Genomic DNA, 21099 nt, shown 5'->3' on the forward strand with positions numbered 1-21099 from the left:
AGAAACGAAAGGTAACGCAATCGGAGCGCTTTCCTGCCGAATCGATTCACCCACACCGTCACATGGTAATAACTTACGATTATTACAATTTCTCGACTTTACATTATTTTGTAAACTATTTGTAAAACGAACATTTTTATTTTTACGATAATTATTTTTTTTGCATTTGTACAATTATTTCCCATTAAATTACAATTATTTCTCAATGAATTATAATTGTTTCCAATTAAATTACAATTATTTCTCAATGAATTATAATTATTTCCAATTAAATTATAATTATTTCTCAATGAATTATAATTATTTCCAAATGAATTACAATTATTATTCCCCGAACGCGAGACTACATTGTAAGAACAAAATGAGTGCTTACCTGCACAGTTTTTGCAGTTAGCGCGTGTGATGCCATTGGCACCACAACCATAACAATATTGGTTTCGGCTGCACGTTGATTTCTAAAAAGTGAAATGGTCATTTAATATTATTGTGTAAATCCGAAGTTATAAATGTTAAGAACAATAAATACTGTGATTACTGTATTTGTGACTGCATCTACCCTATGACAACGCCCACAAAACCCATAGATTCTATCAATGATGTCGATGAGAGCCGTCCTTCTCCGACATATATACAAATATGTTTTTATAATCTCCGTTTAATTTCCTTTCTTTTGATACCCTAGTCAGGTAGGTTCAGTTAACTTTTTTTTGAAAGATGTTACCATTTCGCACCAAAAATCCGCCATGTTTATTTTTTACTAACGCCTATCTTTAAGGCCACTCGGGTATTTGAACCGAATATAATGACGCTTTACTGTTAAAATTCATCCAGCCGTTAATAAAGGAAGACAAACATACAAGATACGCGCGAAAAACGTAACCCTTCCTTGGCAGTCGGGTAATAAGTCATTTGAATTCACTGTATCTTAGACGCCACTTTGTAGTTACATTGTTCATACGGTCCCGAGCTGTCAGGAACGCGTTCTCTGCAGGGCCAGTGTGTCGCATGTGTTACTATGTGAGGGTCAATTGCAATTTTAACCCAGTTACCCCTAACCAATTGAGCTAAAACTTTGCACACACATTTAACAATCAAACGTACTATTAGCTACGTCACCCCAATATATCAGACACTAAGATGCCATGGCGATTATTTTTTATGTATGTATTCTTATGATATGAGTGTCAAATGAAAGGGTTTTCAGAAAATTCGAAAAAAGTGTGTGTATGCAATTTTACATACGTATGACAATATACAAGGTGTCCCGTAAGTACCACGACAAACTTGGGGAGAACGTAGGTTAGGGTCTGACCTCTCTGAGAAAAAAAAAGCCTTAGTAAAAGTCTCACCGTTTTTGAAATATCGAATGTCTTCTGTTTTTTTTTAGAAATTCGGCTCTCTTCGCCTTCTTTCGTTAACTGCATGTACAAATGACGTGATAGATTGATTTTTTTTCTGTTAAATACTGTCAGATAGTTGGTTTACTATATTCAAAATATTATATTAGGAAGGATAGATAGATATTAAGGAGAGGAGAAAGATATTAAGGAACGCTGGATATACAAACAACAAATACAAAATATACGAACGTTTTGACAATCCAGTTATATTACATTTTATTCACAATTATTTTCGCATCTGCACAAGAAAGACTCCTAATAAATCCATTCGTAATCAAAACTTATAATTTGATAAAATGTTTAATATACAACTGGTACGTGATGAATGGAAACTCGTTGTGTACTATGAAATGGATTCATTCTGGCAAGGATCTTTCGCATTGCATAAATATATTAAATGCCTTAACCACACCCTTGCAATGCTATATCATACGTTATTTTGTGACGTAATATTGTCATAATTACGTCACGGCTACTCGGAACTGCAACACTATAACCAGATGTTGCTCACACAGCACGAAGGCGAACAGCCTAGACAGCGTCGCGGGCTTATCATGTTCGGCGTACTGGACGAGCGAATCGCCGAACAATACCGGCGACATATAACACAAATGCGTGATAACCAGAAACACCTAGCAGCATTATGGAATAATCAGACCTCAATTGTGGAAGCTGAATACAATCTACTCAAGCGTACCGAAGAAACTATGGGCCATCAGCATGAGGCTATTCATAAGAACATAAAAACTCTTGGGGAAGCATTGAACAACCTAGCATGCAAGATCAACCAAAATAGCATCGGAAATGACTTTACCCTTGGAGCCTTAACAGCTAGCAATCTCTTACATCAAATGAAGGAAATCCAAGGCATGCTATTAGATCAAATTACAGACGTTTATCAAGGAAAATTTTATTTTCATCTCATAACTCCGGATCAGCATTTGCATGAACTTAGTGCAATTACTACGCAGCTATCCTCCGACGTGATTCTACCTATTGAGAATGTCCATAACGATCTCCGTAAATTATATCCATTACTTAAAATTAAAACGAGAATGTTGAAAAAATACCTACTATTCTAACTAGCTGGAGCAGGCATAGTAACATCAAGCTCAGACAACTGTATGATAAAGACCGACGACATTCTTATTTACTCAGACAAAATGGAACAATCGAACGTTTTACATTTACGATCTGAGGTGATCATCACGGCTGTACCGCCGATGAATCGTCTTATTAATTTATCCATTCCATTGCCTAACATGAAACATCCTGACACCGAACTTAGAAAGGGAGAATTGCACAAAATCGATAAGAGCATCCGCAATATTCAAAAACAAGCAGATTTTGTGGATGTATCTGTCCATGATATTCACCACTACGTTGCCATCTATGTGATGTTCGTGGTGGTAGGCATCCTGGGAGCGTCATTGTTATGGAGACGTGTACGACGCAGATGGCAAGTCACCGGAGCTGATGCGTTGCAGCACACTCCTTCGGAGTAGGAAGCTGTCGTCGAGCGGCGACCGAACACAACGGTCATGCCCCAACCTGTTGGTTGGGGCAGGACCCCAACGACTTTCAGGGCTACCTCTCGAAGCAGGGGTACCAACATTCCGAGTGTATCGTGTGATCAGTGTGTGTGTCGAAAATCGTTGTTTGAGTGATTTATTATTTCCGCTATAAAACTTTAGTCAAACTTGTTTTCATCATTATTACTGTATATCTTATTTTTTCTCCCCCGGGAGCATGTACGGGCTAATACTGTACATATAATAATTATTGTTTTGTCAGCATTTTGGGTCCCGGGCGCGGTCGTCATAAGCAATTTACCTCAGTAACTGTCTACCGCGAAGCGTGTACTCAATCTATCTATATTGTATTGTCATAATCTCATTGAATGTGAATCAATAAATCATAGCAAAGTAAACTAGCCTTTTCATGATAGCAACTAGCTTTTTCAAAGGTACAACACTTACTAATTGAATTAGTAAAAAAAAAAAGTTAGAGTTGTTTTTAGAATAAGCAGGCTGAAACAAACTAAAATATGAAGATCGGATTTGTATTTAAATTACCCATTTTACCGACTCACAACGTGCTAAACAGTACAAAATCACATTATTACCTACTAACACATTACATAATAATATCATCCTTTATTTGTAAAAAACTAAAAAATCAAGTAGTACAATTTTGGAAGTCAATTTTAACCTTATGACTATCGTGTCGAAATGTAACTTTGTACGTATATGTAGTTTGAATGACAATACAATAATTTGGTATCTTGATCTGATGATGGACCCAGCAAGTGGAGCATAATAACTATCTAACATACACAGGTTCCAATATCAATAACCATGCTCGATAGATTCTTTTTACATTGGTACTGGGATAGCGGAATTTAGACAAACTAAAATGATTTTTCTTGTATCTGGCCACTAACTGCACCATTTTCTTGCGAATTAATTGCAATAGTTAACACTCGTTATTACTGTTTTCTGATTACTAACTACTAACTAAACTAAAACTATTTCGATACCGCTATATTTTTTATATTTTGGCACAATTAATTGTGGACTGTTTTCATTTCATTTTATTACATTATTGATATGGCATCTAACACTCTGTATTCGTCGCATGAATATGCGGATATTCATCTCATTTACGGAGAAGCGCGCTGCAATGCCAGGGGCTGCTGAGAGACTACGCAAAGCGATACCGCAATCGCCGCCATCCGGCTCATGAAATTTTCACTCGGGTTCATCTAGCACTATGTGAAGGTAAAAGATTTTTACATGTAACTCGTTCAATATGATACAGATAAAAAATATTAAGCACTATTTACATTAGTTTTAAGGTCTAATTCTTGGTTTTTCAAAGGACGCTTACCTACGACCTAAAGTAGATGTAGAAGCCGTATTAGAGGAAGCGGAATAAGATCCATCCACTTTATTAAGAATGATAGAAAGGCGGACGGCAATACCAAAATCTACCGTTCACAAAGTTTTAAGTAACAACAAATTTCCAACAACAAAAATCCAACGTGTTCAAACTTTTCAAGAAAGAGATTATCCGGCGAGGGTAACATTTTGCAGAGAAATGTTACGAAGGCATGAATTAGACCCACACTTTTTTAATAAAATAATCTGGAGTGACGACACATCATTTAGGCGTGATGGTTATCATAATTTCCACAACCTTCATAGTTGGCAAACTGTCAATCCCCACGAGAAGAGAGAACATCGTTCACAATATCAATTTAAAATAAAACTCTGGAGCGGGATCCTTAATGGTCAAATATAAGGACAGGAGTTGCTGTCAACATTAAATTCGGAAATATATTTATAATTTCTCGAGCAGCGACTTCCAATTATTTTGGAGGATATAAATTTAAATCTTCGGCGTAGCCTATCGGCTACGGCTGTCCCGCTCACTATGGGCATCAAGTGATGAGATCTTACTTGAACAGAAATTATCCTCGCCGATGGATTGGACGATCAGGGCCAATCACATGGCCCGCTCGGTCACCTGACCTTAATCCTTTGGATTATTTTTACTGGGGCTGTCTTAAAGAAAAAAGTATATTCAAAGCCTGTTGTTAGTCAACAACATTTACGAATCTACCGCTGATATAGCTCAGTTAAGATAAAATAGTCTACAAACATCTTTTCTTAAGAGGTGCAGGGCGTGTATTAGAGTAGAAGGTCGCCAATTTGAGCATATTTTATCAATAAGTGAATAACTTTTTCATAGATCACTACAATTTGCAATTTGTATTTAAGTATGTTGCAGCCTCCTTATTCTAAAAACAGCTCTAACTTTTTTTTTACTAATTCAAATAGCAAGTAGTGTTGTACCATTTTGAAATCTCTATTAACTAGACAAGTTTTTTTTGCAACGTACAGTTATACCACAGTACTTTTTTTAAACAGTGAATAGTCAAAGTTGCAGAAAAAATATTAAAAAATTTTAAATCTCAAAATAGCCCCAGTTTTTCCAGGGTCCATTAATATCTTTTAACCATTTTGCATTTGAATATGGTAAACCAACTATCTGACAGTATTTAACAGAAAAAAATGAATCTATCACGTTGTTTGTTCATGCAGTTAAAGAAAGAAGGCGAAGAGATCCAAATTTCTAAAAAACCAGAAGACATTCGATATTTCAAAAACGTGTCACCGTTTTTTACTAAGGTATTTTTTTTTCTCAAAGAGATCAGACCCTAACCTACGTTCTCCCCAAGTTTGTCGTGGTACTTACGGGACACCCTGTATTTAGGTGATATAAAATATAGAACAATCCATTTATATTTATATTCATTTGAGTAGAAACCCCACAATCAACTCATTATTTTCCAACTGGTAGGCACGTGTCTCTTAAAGTGAATGGGATTTAGGCCATAGTGTACCACTATGGCCAAGTGCAAATTGGTAGACGTCACACACCTTTGTGAGATTTTATTGTTGTAAAGAACTCTCTGACCTGAGGGAACCTCCTTACGATGTTTTCTCGCTGTTATAGCAAATGATAATTAATTTCTAATACGCACCTAATTTTGAAACATTAGGGCATGTTTGCGCTTTGAACGTCGGACCCCCGAGTAAAAGGCCGATTTTCAACCACTACACTATTACTACTGATGTATGATAGATATACGCGAAAAGTGAATCTATTAAAATAAAAAATATAAGACGTGACGATATGTAACGTAACGTCGATACGTTTTATTAATTCTGCAAGCCTTGCAATATTTTCTAGACAAGTAAATGGCGCCGCTTTTTTCTGTCGGTTATGTAAAAATTACTCTCCTAATTAGTCCTAAGGAATCTGTCGCGTATCAAAAAGTATAACTTCAAATACATTACGTTACTAAGAAAATTTTGTTTTTGAAAATATTTTTATTTACTATATATGTTTTTATTTTTCAGATTACAACATGTCAAGCTGCCATATGCCGCTGCGTATTCGTTTGGATCAAATAAATGCTGTCCATTCAATTCTCAATTTACAGAATAGTGAACTTAACATTAAAATTTGTGTCATATAACCGTATGATATTTATGTTTTGCGATACATTTGAACACATCTTATTGTATCTTAATTACCATGTATAAAAAAGCTCTCAAATAGTGTAACTTTGATGTATAAAATAAATTATAAATAATTAAAAATATTTACAATTATAATTAAATTTACAGAAAATAAAAAATTAAACTGTAAATATAAAATAACTTATTTACAAAATTTACATATATACAAAAATGAAAAACAAAAATATAAAAAAAGAACAATTATAAAAAATTAATCAATTCGGTACTTTTTAATCAAGGATCTTATAGGTAATAATAATTTGGGTATAAGCAACACTATCCGGTGGTGGAAAAATGTGTGTTGTGTTTGTGGTGTATTTCTCTTCGATTCCCGGCTAGGGAAGAAGAAGATTAAAAATCTAATGATGTAGTTTTCGTTATCTCAAAATCAGCCTCGTAACTCCTTTCAGAATTTTTCGCTATTCCTTATAGTTTCAAACTTGGCCCTGAAGGCCCATTTGAAAAATTCACCCTGTATGCTACAATAAATAATTTTAAAAGATTGTGGCGCGCAGGGTATCCTTGTAACTCCCATTTTTCAGATGTTATTTGCGCCACAAGTTTTTGAAATAATTTATTGTAACACAATATTATAAGTACAAATATTTATATAGTATTACTCGTTAAAAATATTATTTTATTATAGCACAACAAACAAAAAACTTTTCTATAATTAATTTTTTTTGTTACATTTTGGGTGATTTATGTATCTTTAGAGCCGTCTTTTTTAAATATTATTTTATTTCTTAAGGAAGATTTTTTTTTGTAAAATAATGAATCATGTATAGTCTGATTCATAATTAGGTGTCCAAAATGTAAACAAACGTGTTGACCTATCAAGAAAATACGTTTCAAATGGTAGTTTCTTATTTTTGACAATATTAAATTAATACAACAATAATAAAATAATAATCTAAAAATATTAAGATCAATTTACATTTTCTAATATTTATATTACCTTAATTTCGTTCCATACAGTAATAAAAATAAAAAAAACAATGTGAGCCGTCACGGGATGCCTGGCAGATGTGAAACATCGACATTATTTCGTAAAAGTAATATGCAGAAAAGAACATATTGTGATAGGAACTAAATATGTCATAATGATAAAATATTAATATTTTTGGGCATGGCGACGCGTCGCCACACCGTACACACTACTGCATATAGACTGTATATATATACCATCGTATAGCGTGGCATGCCACGGCATGCGTCGCCACGCCAGAAATCGGTTTTACGTGCGGCTATAGATGTTTCACATCAAAAATAATATTGTACGTTCACATTCCTATCCACTAAGACTATAATTGACCCCAATATGAACAAAATTCAGAACCTCACTTTTTTTTCCTGTCCGCTTGGCGTGAAATGCCCCCAGGGTAACTACATAGACAAATGTTCTATAAGGGACAGAGCTATTAGAACAATGTGATAAAAAAAGACAACTAGTGTTTGACCTTGCGTTTCAAGTGTACGCAAACGTAAATATTGACCATGGAATATAGTGACCAATGATTACTTCAGTCAAAACGGGACATCGATTTTTTTATGTCAAATACTTTTTACTTGAAAAAATATAGTTAGAAATAATAAAAAACACGATTTTATGATAAAATTAACTAAAAAGTAGAAAATAATTTTCAATCTAGGAATCATTTAAGGAAAAGTAAATAGTATAATTGTGCAAAAAATGTGGGGCGCTTCATGAAAACTGATAAATGGAGCACCCCATGTTTTTTTCACAATTATAATATTTACTGTTACTTAATTGACAATGGCAACGGTTCATTTCGGAGACAACGGCACGAAGCATCGAAAAAAGGGACTGTCCCGTTAAAAACGGGACGTATGGACGTATATTTCTCATTGATACTCATGCTTGTCAAAGACAATGAAATAATGGAACAGAAGGTAAAAAATGTCCAGAACTGTCGATAATAGTTTTAGTACATCGTTTACGTAGAAATGTTATAGTACAGTTTAACTAAATAAATTATTATTATATAAATATATAATTTGATGAAAGAATGTATCTATACAGATGCATCGACTGGTTTAAAATATACGATTTAAAAATTGTTTATATTTATTATCGTATATTAGTAAAGATTACTCACTCCTAACAAGAAAATGTACCCAGTTTTGAGAATTGAAATAGTTGCGTAAAAAAGTTTTGCCACGTCTCCGTGCTAAAATGTCCCTAAAATATTTGAAATAATTATTTATCTATTATGTAAATTACGCAGTATTAGTTATTTATTTGTAAATTTTCTCTAAAAATGTTTTTATTTGTCAAGAATTCAAAAAAAACTTACTAATAAGCCGTTTGTGGCTTCATTCAATTTCAAGGCGGCGAAGTATCTTTACTAATTTATGTTTATTATTTTCAGTTTTATTTTACACACGACCATTAATTGCAAAGTTGTGTACATTTTATAAATGTACTAGCTGACCCAGCAAACATTGTGTTGCCATATAAATAAAAAAAATGTTAAGGGTGAACAACCCTTATCACTTAAGAGATATGAAAAATAGATAGATAGTAGCCAATTCTCAGACTTACTGAATATGCATATAAATTTTGATGAAAATCAGTAAGAGCGTTTCGCAGGAGTACAGTAACTAACATCGTGACATGCGAATTTTATATAATCTTACCGTGGTCTTTTTGAGGATTAATTTCTGGCTATACAAAGATTGTTTATTAAATTATGTTTAGGTTAATTTATTCAATTAAAGAAATTTTAAAATACCGTATACTATCCTATATAAATTTTATGGTAATATTTTTTATTATTTACCACAGATATCGAAGAAAATTTAGAGATTAGGATACAGAATTTCCCATATATCGATTTTATTTTATTAAAATAAACTATAAAAAGTTATATTTTGACTAAAACACACTAATATAAAAATTAAGCAGTGGGATCTTAAACTATAACATACACGTATGAACATCGTGAGCTTCAATAAAATGTCACTTCTGTTCTGTTGATCTATGGTCATAGATCAATGAAAATTTTTTCATTGATCTATGACAGTTCAATTCAATCAATGAAAGTTTTTGTCAATGAAAGTGATAAAGACGCTCTTACTTTGTCTCTTTCTGGTTACTCATGTAATCATGGCAGATCGAACACGAAAAATAAACAAAATTTAATAATTTCTCTTTATTTACGTGTGATAGGTGATTCCATGAATCTTGTTTCTTTTTCGAGCATAATTTTTGCATTTATGCATTGCACAAGAAGGCATTTTGAGGCTTAAAATTCAAAATAATGACGTTTAACGTGTTCAGTGACATTCGTGTGTATTACTACGCCGCGCGAGAGCGACTGGAGTCGTTTTAATACAAGTTCATGTCTCCCAAACATCTATTGGCGATATGTGTGCTTCACATGTTAAACTAGAAGATGGAAGTGAATTGATGATGATTGTTGTGTACATTTCTCCTAATAAAAAAATAAATGACATCATTTCATTTTTACACGAGAGATTATTTCCGTACAGTCACAAAGGTTCAATAACTTTCAAAACCAATAAAGACAAACTACCATTGATTTTAGCTGGGGATTTCAATGTAAATTTTGCAAAAGATGAATCAACGCCATTAATTACGTTTCTCCAAGAAGAATTTCAATTGCAAATTAATAACAATCCAAGAGAAGCTACCACCAGATACGGAACAACAATAGATGCTGTATTTATTAGATATCTTGATAATGTTATGTCCAATACTTTTGTAACATACTTCAGTTACCATCGACCAATTGTCACAGTAATACCGTCCTCAGAGGCAACATCGAATATAACTATTACCGAAGTCACTGATTAAACGAATTAAGTAGTCACGATTTGAAATAAATTCGTAAATTTTTGTATTTAATGAAAATAAATTTTTATTCAATAAATAGTCATCGTTATCTGGAAAAAAAATCGTAATATTTTATTTTATCATTATGACATATTTAGTTCCTATCACAATATGTTCTTTTCTGCATATTACTTTTACAAAATAATGTCGATGTTTCACATCTGCCAGGCGTCCCGTGACGGCTCACATTTTTTATATAGTGATTATTTGTCGAGTTATGAGCTTCTAAAGAATGGTGATAATTGAAATCATGATTTTTTAAAGATTTTTTTCGTACATTAAAATAATGAAATAAAGTATGTAATTTAGCGGTTTTTATAGAAAATTGATTGAACTTCTTAACAGAAAAATATATTTTGAAAAATAAATAAAAATACACGTCCAAAACCAGAAGTGAAATTATCAAAATATTTTTTCAAAAACTTCGACCATTTTTTTAAATTTTTTTAATCCTAAAATATAGCTAAAAGTATGTTACAACAGACGTATATTACGTTTATTACGACAGAAGTATATTACGACAGAAGTTTTATCGTGGGATCTCCAGTAGTTAGGGAGATAGGTAAACTAATGTACATGCATGTCGCACAGAGCGTGAGGTAACGTATTAGTTTGTTGTCTGCTGACAATTAGTGAGTATTATTTAACTATTCTGCTGAATAATTAAATAATACTCACTAATTATAAAATAGTATAATAGATCTTATTTTATAATGTTAACTACTTTACAATGGGAATATATACTAGAACTAGTTATTTTTATAAGCTAGCCTTCGGTTGTTGGAACAAAAGTATGCCACTTTTTGGTTCCTCAGATGGTGAATGCGAAATCAAATCCAATTTGCAAGAAATCATTTGAAAAAGTAGTATATCGCTGTTTGTTTTCATATTCATATTGATATGAACAAAATTCAGAACCTCCCTTTTTTCCTGTCGGCTTGGCGTGAAACGCCCCCTTGGGAGACTTTCCAGATTAGTCCTCAGGGGTAGTGGCGTGTCTGTGGCTCAAGTAGAAATCTAGTTCTCTCTAGTCTGGGTTTGATTACAGACGTCCCCGGGTGGCAGTAGCCACTTATCATCAAGTGAACGGCATGCTCGTCTGCTACTAATGTATTATTTAAAAAATATGTTTATACGTAATATACTAATAGTGTTTTAATTGCTTTATGTAATCTTTGGAACACTAAAACTACCTCATATCTGTCTATCTCTGCATGCCAATCGATTAAAAGTACCTACCTATGTCAGTAACAACAACACCATGTACCTTACAAATCAATTTTGGTCATCAATTCAATCTTTGACATATCTATGATGGTAAGTAAGGTTTAGGACTCATACCAATGTTCATTTCATATCTATAGCGCTATCTGTGGGCAGTTATGTTAAGTAGCGAATGACAGATGAAAACGGTCGGGAGTCGGGGGTGAAGAACATTAGAAAGATCTAAGTACGCGCAATCTGACAAACTTATCTGTGTGTGGCGATTTTCGAAAACAGTCCTTTGTTGTCAGCTTTATGAGCAATTTTTCGTTTTACCCAAGTAAAATGTTTTTATTTTTTTACGTTAATTCAATATAAATGAATAATTTTTCATATTATTATTAGATATTAGTAATGATAAGTTAAATATTGATAAATATAATCGTTAAAATTTTTCATTTCTTAGGCAGTTTTGACAACCCAGCAACACTACGATGGCCAGTGGCGCCTCTGACACACGCACAGAAACAGTTTGTTGGACTACGGTTGTAATATCTGTCATCAAGTTTGACATGGACTACAGTATCTAAGGGTTGCCATAATATTCTATCGACGTTCTTACGCCCGTCTATCGTAACTTTAGAGAGTAGAGTTGTTTTAATCTTTTGTACAAAACTCGAAATCAAGAAAGACATAAATAAGATTAGTCTTGGCTCACGTTAGCTTTACCCATAGGCTACACAATATGTGCTCTCGAGATAAAGTTAAAGATTTTGGAAACAGACTACTAGCCCGATACAGATACCATTGTCCTTATCAACATCCGCAGGAATAACGATTTTCGAAGCGAGATTGTTCGAGCGCCTTAGAGAGAGAGAGAAAGTTCATCGCAAAGTTAGTTACGGTTGCAAGCGAATCGACTCACTCTCCAAGCGCGCATTCATAGCCGCTGCATTTGAAAACGCCAGATGTAATTTGTTACAAAATATTTTTTATTCTTAAAGCTTAAAAACCTAGTTTTCCAATGACATCTTTTTCATGGAAAACTGTACGGTAGTTATTTTTTTAAAAACAATCTTAGCCAAAGTGGAGGATAAAAGGAAAATTTACGAAAGGGATTGATGTGATTGAAGTGAAATAAAGGACATTACGAACATTTTAAAATTGAGTTGGTGTAATTAATATCGGGCGTTACCTCCCCTTGCCCTTATAACTGATTGCATTTGATTTGCCATCGAACAGACCATTTTTTTATAGAGGCTTGGGGCATAGCCTCCCACTCCTCTAATAATGCGCTTTGGAGCTGGCGAACATTTGAAGGAGCCGGATTTCAGGTCCGAACGTTTCGTTGCAGTACATCCCACAAATGCTTAATCGTATTCATGTCTGGGCTGAGCGCAGGCCAGTCCACCGTCGGTATATCGACTTCATTGAGGAATTCCCTAGTGGCACGTACAGTGTGACACCGGGCATTATCATGCATTAACGTAAATTTATCCCCAATGAACCTGGCATCCGGAACGACATGATCCGAGAAAACATCTATGATGTATAGGTCAGCAGTCAGTCCTCCTCCTCGGTCTCCTGCAGGCCCGAAAACGAGCTACGTTTTTTCGTCAAAAGAAATCCCGGACCACACCATACAAGAACCGCCCCCTTAGGCAACTGTTTCATTGAAACAGCACTGCGCAAACCATTCTCCTAGACGCCTGTAGACCTGATCTATGCTGTCATTGTCATGCAAAGATATTCTGCATTCGTCAATGGATAGGACAGAGCGCCATTGGTCGATGCTCCAATCGAGACGCTACCGAGCAAATTGAAGTCGAGCTTGCTGGTGTCTTGTGGCCAATTTGGGGTCTTTGGCAGCCCATTTTGGAGTGAGGTTGGCTTCTCTCAGGTGTCTTCTTACTGTTCACTCACTGACAGCTACTCCGCGTACTTGTCAGAGCTCTTGTTCCACATCAACGCCATCCAAATGGCGATTTCAAAGTGACGTCGATATTTAATCCATCGTAAACGGCGGAAATGCAACGATTATTGCTGGTTCTTGGTCTCCGAAAAAAGCCGCCAGTCTCTTGAAAGCGTCTGTAGACTCTTGAAACAGCAGATGTCGAACGAACGAAACTGTCGAGCTACTGCACGCTGGCTAAGGCCCTGTCGCAACAACGCAACAACTACAGTGCTCTATTTCGGTGTTGTATCCATGGTGTCGTCGAAATAATGAGCGCAGGTAGTGGAGATGTGTACAGGTCAACATCTGATAAGCGACTGATAACTTTATGACAACACAATGGCCTTTTATACGGAATTACAGTCCGCAAATAGTGGGTATCACAACGAGCACAATTCCCGCTACTTCAATTCGGCACCAATTAAAAAAAAAGTATTGTACTGAGTTTTATGGTAATGATATCATTCGAAAGCTAGGTTTTTAAGCTTTAAGGAAAAGTAATTTTGTAACAAAAATACATCTGCGTTTTCAAATGCAGCGTCTTTGAGTGCGCGCTTGGAGTGTGAGTCGATCCGTTTTCCCGCGAGTGTAGATTGCAAACAATTATTGCTTTTTAGTTTCAATAACTGTTATAGTGTGATTTTTAGTTTTGAAAATAATAATGTTATTTCCCTATAACTCAAATGTTCTGAAACATATCTATAATGCCCTCTTGTAGAATGGTTTTAAGGATTCCGTACTCAAAGGGTAAAACGAAACCCTCCGCTTTCTGTTCGTTTGTCACAGGGCTTTATCTCTTAAACCGTAATAGATAAACACTTGATTTTTTACGGAGGATGCATAATGGTGGTCGCTATAACAACAAATACTAAAAATTAATAAAATAAATATAGTTAAAAATACTAAAAATCGCTTTTATGATAAAATCAACTAAAAACTATAAAATACTTTTCAATCTAGGAATCAATTAAGGAAAAAAAAATTTAACAAAAAATACAACCGACTTCTATGTCACTACAAAGTAAAAAATAATTGAAATAAGTGTTGGTTTAGTACATATTTGTGAAGTCGGCGAATATATTTAGTTGGATAACGATGTAAACAGCGTGTCTAATATGAGCGCCGACTTCAGAAATATGTACTAAACCAACATTTATTTGAATTATTTTTTACTTTGTAGTGACATAGAAGTCGGTTGTATTTTTTGTTAAAAAATTTTTTCACCCTTTTTAGTGATGACATAATAACATTTATATTAATACAATATAAAATTGCAAAAAGGTGATCATGAATGAAGGTAAGGTCTGAATTTACATTGATTGAAACCGCCCGCTCGCAGGGCGCTGCCGCGCCCTGCTCGCTTAGTTTTATATTATCTTATATGTTCCAACCTTTTTTTTTATTTTTTTTTTTCGTGGGGAAACCCATCATGGGTTCCTCTCAGCCGCGGGGGCAGCGGAGAGGATATGCCGGACTCCTACCGGCTAAAACCCCACTGTGGTCCTCTGTACGCCCATTGACGGGACTGCGGGTACGCTAAAAGCATTCGTCCGCGGTCCGGACGGCGCCTGCCCACGACCCGGCCCATCTCTGTGTGGGATGGAGCTGGAGCTACTCCATCCCGTCATCTTTGAGGTGCGTGCGGGAACACCGCGCGCGCCACCTCGAGGCTTAATGTTATTTTGACGTAGGACGCCCCCGTGTCCTACGCCAAAGCCTCCGTTATGGGGGTAGGAGATGGGCGTGGGGAACCCTTCTCCTACGCCCGGTTTTCCGGCTGCGGATAGGGAGGTCTGAGGATTTCTCTCTCTCCCTCTCCGCAGCCTCCTTCTGCGAGATGACTCCCTCGCAGAAGGATTTAACCACTTTCTAAGACCTGTCGCTCCCGACCATTGCTTTTACCACGGCGGAGAGCGAGAGGTCTGGCCCCACTGCTGCGATGAGTACACGGCGCTGCCTAGCCCATGCAGGACATTCCTCCAATGTGTGCTGCGCCGTGTCCACGTCGCAGCTACAATGGTGGCATCGGGTGGTTGGCTCTCTTCCGGCTATGCGGCACAGGTACTTCCCGAAACACCCATGTCCCGAGAGCACCTGCACCAGCCGGAAGGTCAGTGACCCATGCCGCCTGTCCATCCAATCTTCTAACACCGGACGGACAGCCTCCACAGTCCTGAGGCCAGCCGTGGGTTCGGCCAGCCTTTCCTTCCACTTTTCAGTCATGGACTGCAGAGCGTGGAACTTCCGCTCTTCTTCTTCCTTGGGCGTGGGGCGTTCCTGCCGGAGCCGAAGGTCTGTGCGCCACCGATACATTATGGCACAGACTTCCGCCTCCAGATCCCATGGGGGACACCCCGCCAATAAGCACGCCTCCTCAAAGGAGATGGTGCGGTATCCACGGATGACCCCGACGGCCATCACCCTCTGCGGTCTTTTTAGGAGAGTGATGTTCTGCCTTGTTAGGGCCTCCGCCCATACGGGTGACCCGTATAGGGCCATGGACCGCACTACTCCTAAGTATAGGCGGCGGCTGCTCGCACTCGGCCCCCCGAGATTGGGCAGCAGCCGCTTTAGCGCAGCTGCTGCGCCCATTAACCGGGGAGCCAGGCGAGTAAAGTGCTCGCGGAAGTTCCAGCGGCTGTCGAGGATGAGTCCCAGGTACCTCATTTTTGACTCAACCTCGACGCGGGTTCCACCAATGAGTATGTGGGACCCCGGCGGCGGCGCTCTCCTCGACCCGTGAACACACAGGGCTTCGGTTTTGGCGCTCGCCAGCCGGAGTCTCAACATCTCTATTCTGCCAACCACCAGTGTCACCGCTTCAGTGGCAGACGGGCAGCCTCCTCGTAGTTATTCCCCCGGGCCGTGATAAGCGTGTCGTCCGCGTAACAGGTCACGGTAGCCCCCGGGGGTAGATCACCCCGCAGCACCCAGTCGTATCCGATGTTCCACAGAAGTGGGCCAAGAACCGACCCCTGTGGAACACCGCACGTCATCTGACGACTGAGCGTGTGTCCTCCGTGCCCCGGGTACGTTATGTACCTATCGGAGAGATAGGCTCCAACGATCCGGCTGAGGTAGAGAGGCACCCTGTGGTACTTTAGTGCCTCTCTAATGCTGGCCCACGGCAGGGTGTTGAAGGCGTTTGCTATGTCGAGTGAAACAGCCAACATCACCCCCCGTCGAGCCACAACCTCATCCGAGAAGGCTTCACATGCATAATAGCATCGATGGTCGATCGACCCTCTCGGAAACCAAACTGGTTGCCGGATAGGTTCGGACCTACCTCTCCTAGATGCTTGATGAGGCGACCTGCAACAATGCGCTTAAAAAGTTTGTCGGCCTCATCAAGCATCACTAGGGGTCTGTACGACGAAGGACACTCCGCGGGGCGTCCTTCTTTCTTAAGAAGGATCAAACCGCCCGTCTTCCACTGTCTTGGGACCAGTCCCGACTCCAGACAGGCATCACATAGCCTGCGGAACCGGTCCCCAAGCTCCTCAAGAGCTATGACCCAGGTGCGGCCATGTATTCCGTCCGGCCCCGGGGCCTTGTTTTTCCCCCGGAGCCTTAAAATGGCCGCGCCCAGCTTCTCCGACACTTTTGGCACCCCCTGCTCCTTCGATCCTGAGTTGTGATCAGGAGGTGCCATTGCTGGAGGAGAGTGTGCAACTCTGGCTGGAAACAGAGTAGACACCACATCCTCCAGCAGCTGGGGCTGGAGAGTTTCAGTCAGAGGGGGCGCCCAAGGGCGCATTTTTTCCCTTACGATCTTATAAGGGCGTCCCCACGGATCGTGATTGAGGGTCTGGAGAAGTCTGGAGCGTCCCGGAACCATTCCGCCTCCCCCTCAACCTCCGCAGGTTCAAGTGGAGCTAGCCAGGACTGGACGATAGCAGCTTCTACCAGAACCTCCTTGTTACGGCTCCCCAGCACCCATCTCGGTGCCGACTTTCTTGGGCGACGACGGTCCGGGTGTTCTGGCGAGGGGGACACGTCGAACCTGATGTAAAGATGATCCGAAAGTGTTTCCACCCCCTCCAGAACATTCCAGCCCCGGACAATGTTTGCCACAGCGGGGGATGCGAAAGAGACATCCACGATAGAACCCCCCCGCTGTCGAACGCATGTGTTTACCGACCCCTGATTTAACACCAAGAGGCCGTCGTCGCCTACTCCTCCAGGACCTCACCGCGGGCATCGGTCTTAGGGGAACCCCATGCCGTTGATTTGGCGTTGAGGTCCCCAAGGACCAGCACGTGGCGAGTCTGGATTTGTACTATTAGGGTCTCCAACCCGCCCAAAAATTCCTCGAAATCGGCAAGAATTTTGTTGGGCGAGAAGTAGACCCCAATGAGGACGTAGTCCCTCCACCGTACCGCCACGTAGCCTCTGCCCCTCTTGATTACGGTGAGGGGCGGAACACGGAGTGTCCTGGAGCTGGCAATGGCCACCAATCCATCTTGGTCCCCCACCCAGTTACCCGTTGGGGGGACGAAGTAGGGTTCCGCTACCACCGCCACATCTATCAACCACTCCGCCATGCTCTGAACAAGAAGGTCTTGAGCAGCGCGGCAGTGGTTGATATTACCCTTCAAAAGGCGGTGGGCCATACTTACTTGGATGTTGTGGCCGTTACCACTTCATTCGCCCCTTCTTTAGGAGGACAGCTAGCGACTGTCGGGGTGGATGTGGCAGCGGGGGGGACTGAAGTCGCCTTCACGCCTTTTCTTTTCTTGGGAGGGGAGCACATTTTGCTCCCCAACCGATGTTCGGCCGGCCTGTTCGCCGCTGCGCATACCGAGCATTTCGGTGCATCGGTACACGCATTGGCCTTGTGGCCGGGCTTACCGCAGCGATAGCATTCTTCGCTGCGGTCAGCCTCTGCGGTGCAATGTGCCCTGACGTGTCCGCCTTGCAGACACCGGTAGCACCGCAGTGTTCTTGGCTGCAGCACTTCTGTTCTAACTGAAACCCAGCCAATCAGCAGCCGGCCGCGATTGCCGATCTTCTTTATGGCAGCCACTGGAGTCCTCACCCAAACGGAGCTGACACCTCGTGGAGTAGGTCGAATGATCCCTACTTTCACTGAGACCACAGGGCAGCCTCCGTCGCGTGCAACGGCAATACCAACATCTTCTGGCGTGACCGAGTCATCCAGACCCGTGATCCGCATTTCTGCACATTTCACGGGTCTCGAGACTACGGCAACCCCCTCGTCAAGAGTCTCTCTGAGCTTTTGAGCCAGAGAGTCTCCCTTGTCACCGCTGCACGCCCCAGGTACCTCTAGGATGCGGGCTCCAGTAGCCGCCGTCCTAAATTTTAGGCTGGTAATTTCAAGGCTCGGGAGATCAATGCCCTCCCTTGCTTTCGCCAGCACCTTTGCGAAGGTCATTCCTTGCTTCTCGGCCTCAGGCTGCAGCGTTGTAACTACAGCCGAGGAGTGAGGAGGGCGCAACTTAACCAATGCCGCCTGACTAGGCTTGGGTTTTGCCGTCTTGTTGGTTGGGGCCCTCTTGTCACCATTTTTGCCAGGTGGGGCCCGTGTAACTTTGGTTGCCCCCCTTTTCTTGGCACGTTTGGCTTGGCTATATGTTCCAACCTAACCGAACTAAATAGTCAATGATGAACTGACTTTGCAATTCCATTCGAACCTACACCAACTATCTTCAAACACAACTCAATTATTCCCATCGGTTGAGGAGTTACATATTTTGTCTCCGAGCCACATTATCAGACCCTTAAATAGTCAATGATGAACTGACTTTGCAATTTCATTAGAACCTACACCAAATATCTTTAAACACAACTCAATTATTCCCATCGGTTGAGGAGTTACATATTTTGACTCCGAGCCACATTATCAGACCCTTAAATAGTCAATGATGAACTGGCTTTGCAATTTCATTAGAACCTACACCAAATATCTTCAAACACAACTCAATTATTCCCATCGGTTGAGGAGTTACATATTTTGTCTCCGAGCCACATTATCCGACCCTTAAATACTCAATGATGAACTGGCTTTGCAATTTCATTAGAACCTAGACCAAATATCTTCAAACCCAACTCAATTATTCCCATCGGTGCAGGAGTTACATATTTTGTCTCCGAGCCACATTATCAGACCCTTAAATAGTCAATGATGAACTGGCTTTGTAATTTCATTAGAACCTACACCAAATATCTTTAAACACAACTCAATTATTCCCATCGGTTGAGGAGTTACATATTTTGACTCCGAGCCACATTATCAGACCCTTAAATAGTCAATGATAAACTGGTTTTGCAATTTCATTAGAACCTACACCAAATATCGTCAAACAAAACTCAATTATACCCATCGGTTGAGGAGTTACATATTTTGTCTCCAGAACCCACTCTGATCCTCACCATATTTAACTTGTAGCAATTGTCCATACACGAAATTAAAGGCATTAAAATAGGTTCATAAACGGCGAAGTTATGGCTGTTATATTTACATGGGTGGAGGAGTTCCCCTCATTTTCTCCAGAACCCATCAATGGATTCTAACCATATTTAAATGGGACCAATTTCCAGCTCGTCCCTACACAATAAAAAAAGAATTATTAAAATCGGTTCACTAACGGCGGAGTTATTTGTGTACATACATAAAAAAAAAGATACCGGCCTAATTGATAACCACCTCCTTTTTGAAGTCGGTTAAAAAAGTAAATAGTATAATTGTGAAAAAAGCGTGGGGTGCTTCATTTAACAGTTTTCGAAAAGCGCTCCACACTTTTTTCACAATTATACTATTTACTGTTCCTTAATTGATTCCTAGATTGAAAATTATTTTCTACTTTTTAGTTGATTACATCATAAAAACTATTTTTTAGTTTTTTAAACTATATTTATTTTATTAATTTTAAGTATTTGGTTGTTATAGCGGCCACCATTATGCAATATCTGTAAAAAATCAAGTGTCTATGTTTTACGGTTTAAGAGATAGGGCCTTGTGACACACGAACAGACAGTGGAGGGTTTCGTTTCACATTATTATTTTCCAAACTAAAAATCACGCTACAACAGTTATTGAAACCTAAAAGTAATAATTGTTGCAATCTAGTAACTTTGCGATAAACTTTCTCTAAGGCGCTCGAAAAATCTCGCCTCGAAAATCGTTAGTCGTGAGGATGTTTATAAGGACAATGGTACAAAATTATTAAAATCGTGTATTGTCATCGGTTTTTGATAATTCTTCAAAATTTTGAATTAAACTGAACGTTCAAAGTGGATAGAAATCGGGTTCAAAGAATCCGTTACGTAGTTACATACATACCACCCAAGCTAATAAAAACCTGTTAAAAAGAGAAGTATAGTTTAGAAGAGAAGTATAGGATTGAGCATCATTTAAAAACTTGCTTGCTTGATTGAGTGTCGCTATGTCAAGAATTCTCTGCTGCGCTTTTAACTCTGTGTGCTAGAAAAAAAATATTATTTTCGCTTAAGATTTCATTGTAAAAGAAAAGATTTTTTTATGTCGTCGTAACTTAAAATCTTTTAACTTTAAAAAACATTTCCCTCGACACATACTAAATACTGAATCTT

At 39.1% G+C, this 21099-nt stretch overlaps 2 protein-coding genes across 3 annotated transcripts in view; one reads left to right on the forward strand and one right to left on the reverse strand.

Annotated features, from left to right (window-relative positions):
* The window catches only part of LOC140743221 (uncharacterized), a 282021-nt gene that overhangs the window by 159082 nt on the left and 101840 nt on the right, over nucleotides 1-21099 (forward strand). Inside the window, exon 5 of one of the 2 annotated variants that reach the window (XR_012102414.1) lies at nucleotides 6329-8532. The gene's annotated coding sequence lies outside the window, so the exon portion shown is untranslated. Of the gene's footprint in view, nucleotides 1-6328 lie in introns of those variants that run through there. The other variant, XR_012102412.1, reaches the window with a different exon arrangement.
* LOC140743178 (uncharacterized) lies at nucleotides 17293-18071 on the reverse strand. The gene is made up of 2 exons (XM_073074233.1): nucleotides 17704-18071; nucleotides 17293-17530 (listed from the first exon to the last, which is right to left on the reverse strand). The coding sequence occupies exons 1-2, from the start codon at nucleotides 18069-18071 to the stop codon at nucleotides 17293-17295; spliced, it is 606 nt and encodes a 201-aa protein (XP_072930334.1).

The sequence above is a fragment of the Epargyreus clarus genome, unplaced genomic scaffold (genome assembly GCF_041222505.1).
Source record: "Epargyreus clarus isolate Ecla_fem2 unplaced genomic scaffold, WU_Ecla_fem_2.2 ptg000007l, whole genome shotgun sequence".
Taxonomy (NCBI): Eukaryota; Metazoa; Arthropoda; class Insecta; order Lepidoptera; family Hesperiidae; genus Epargyreus; species Epargyreus clarus.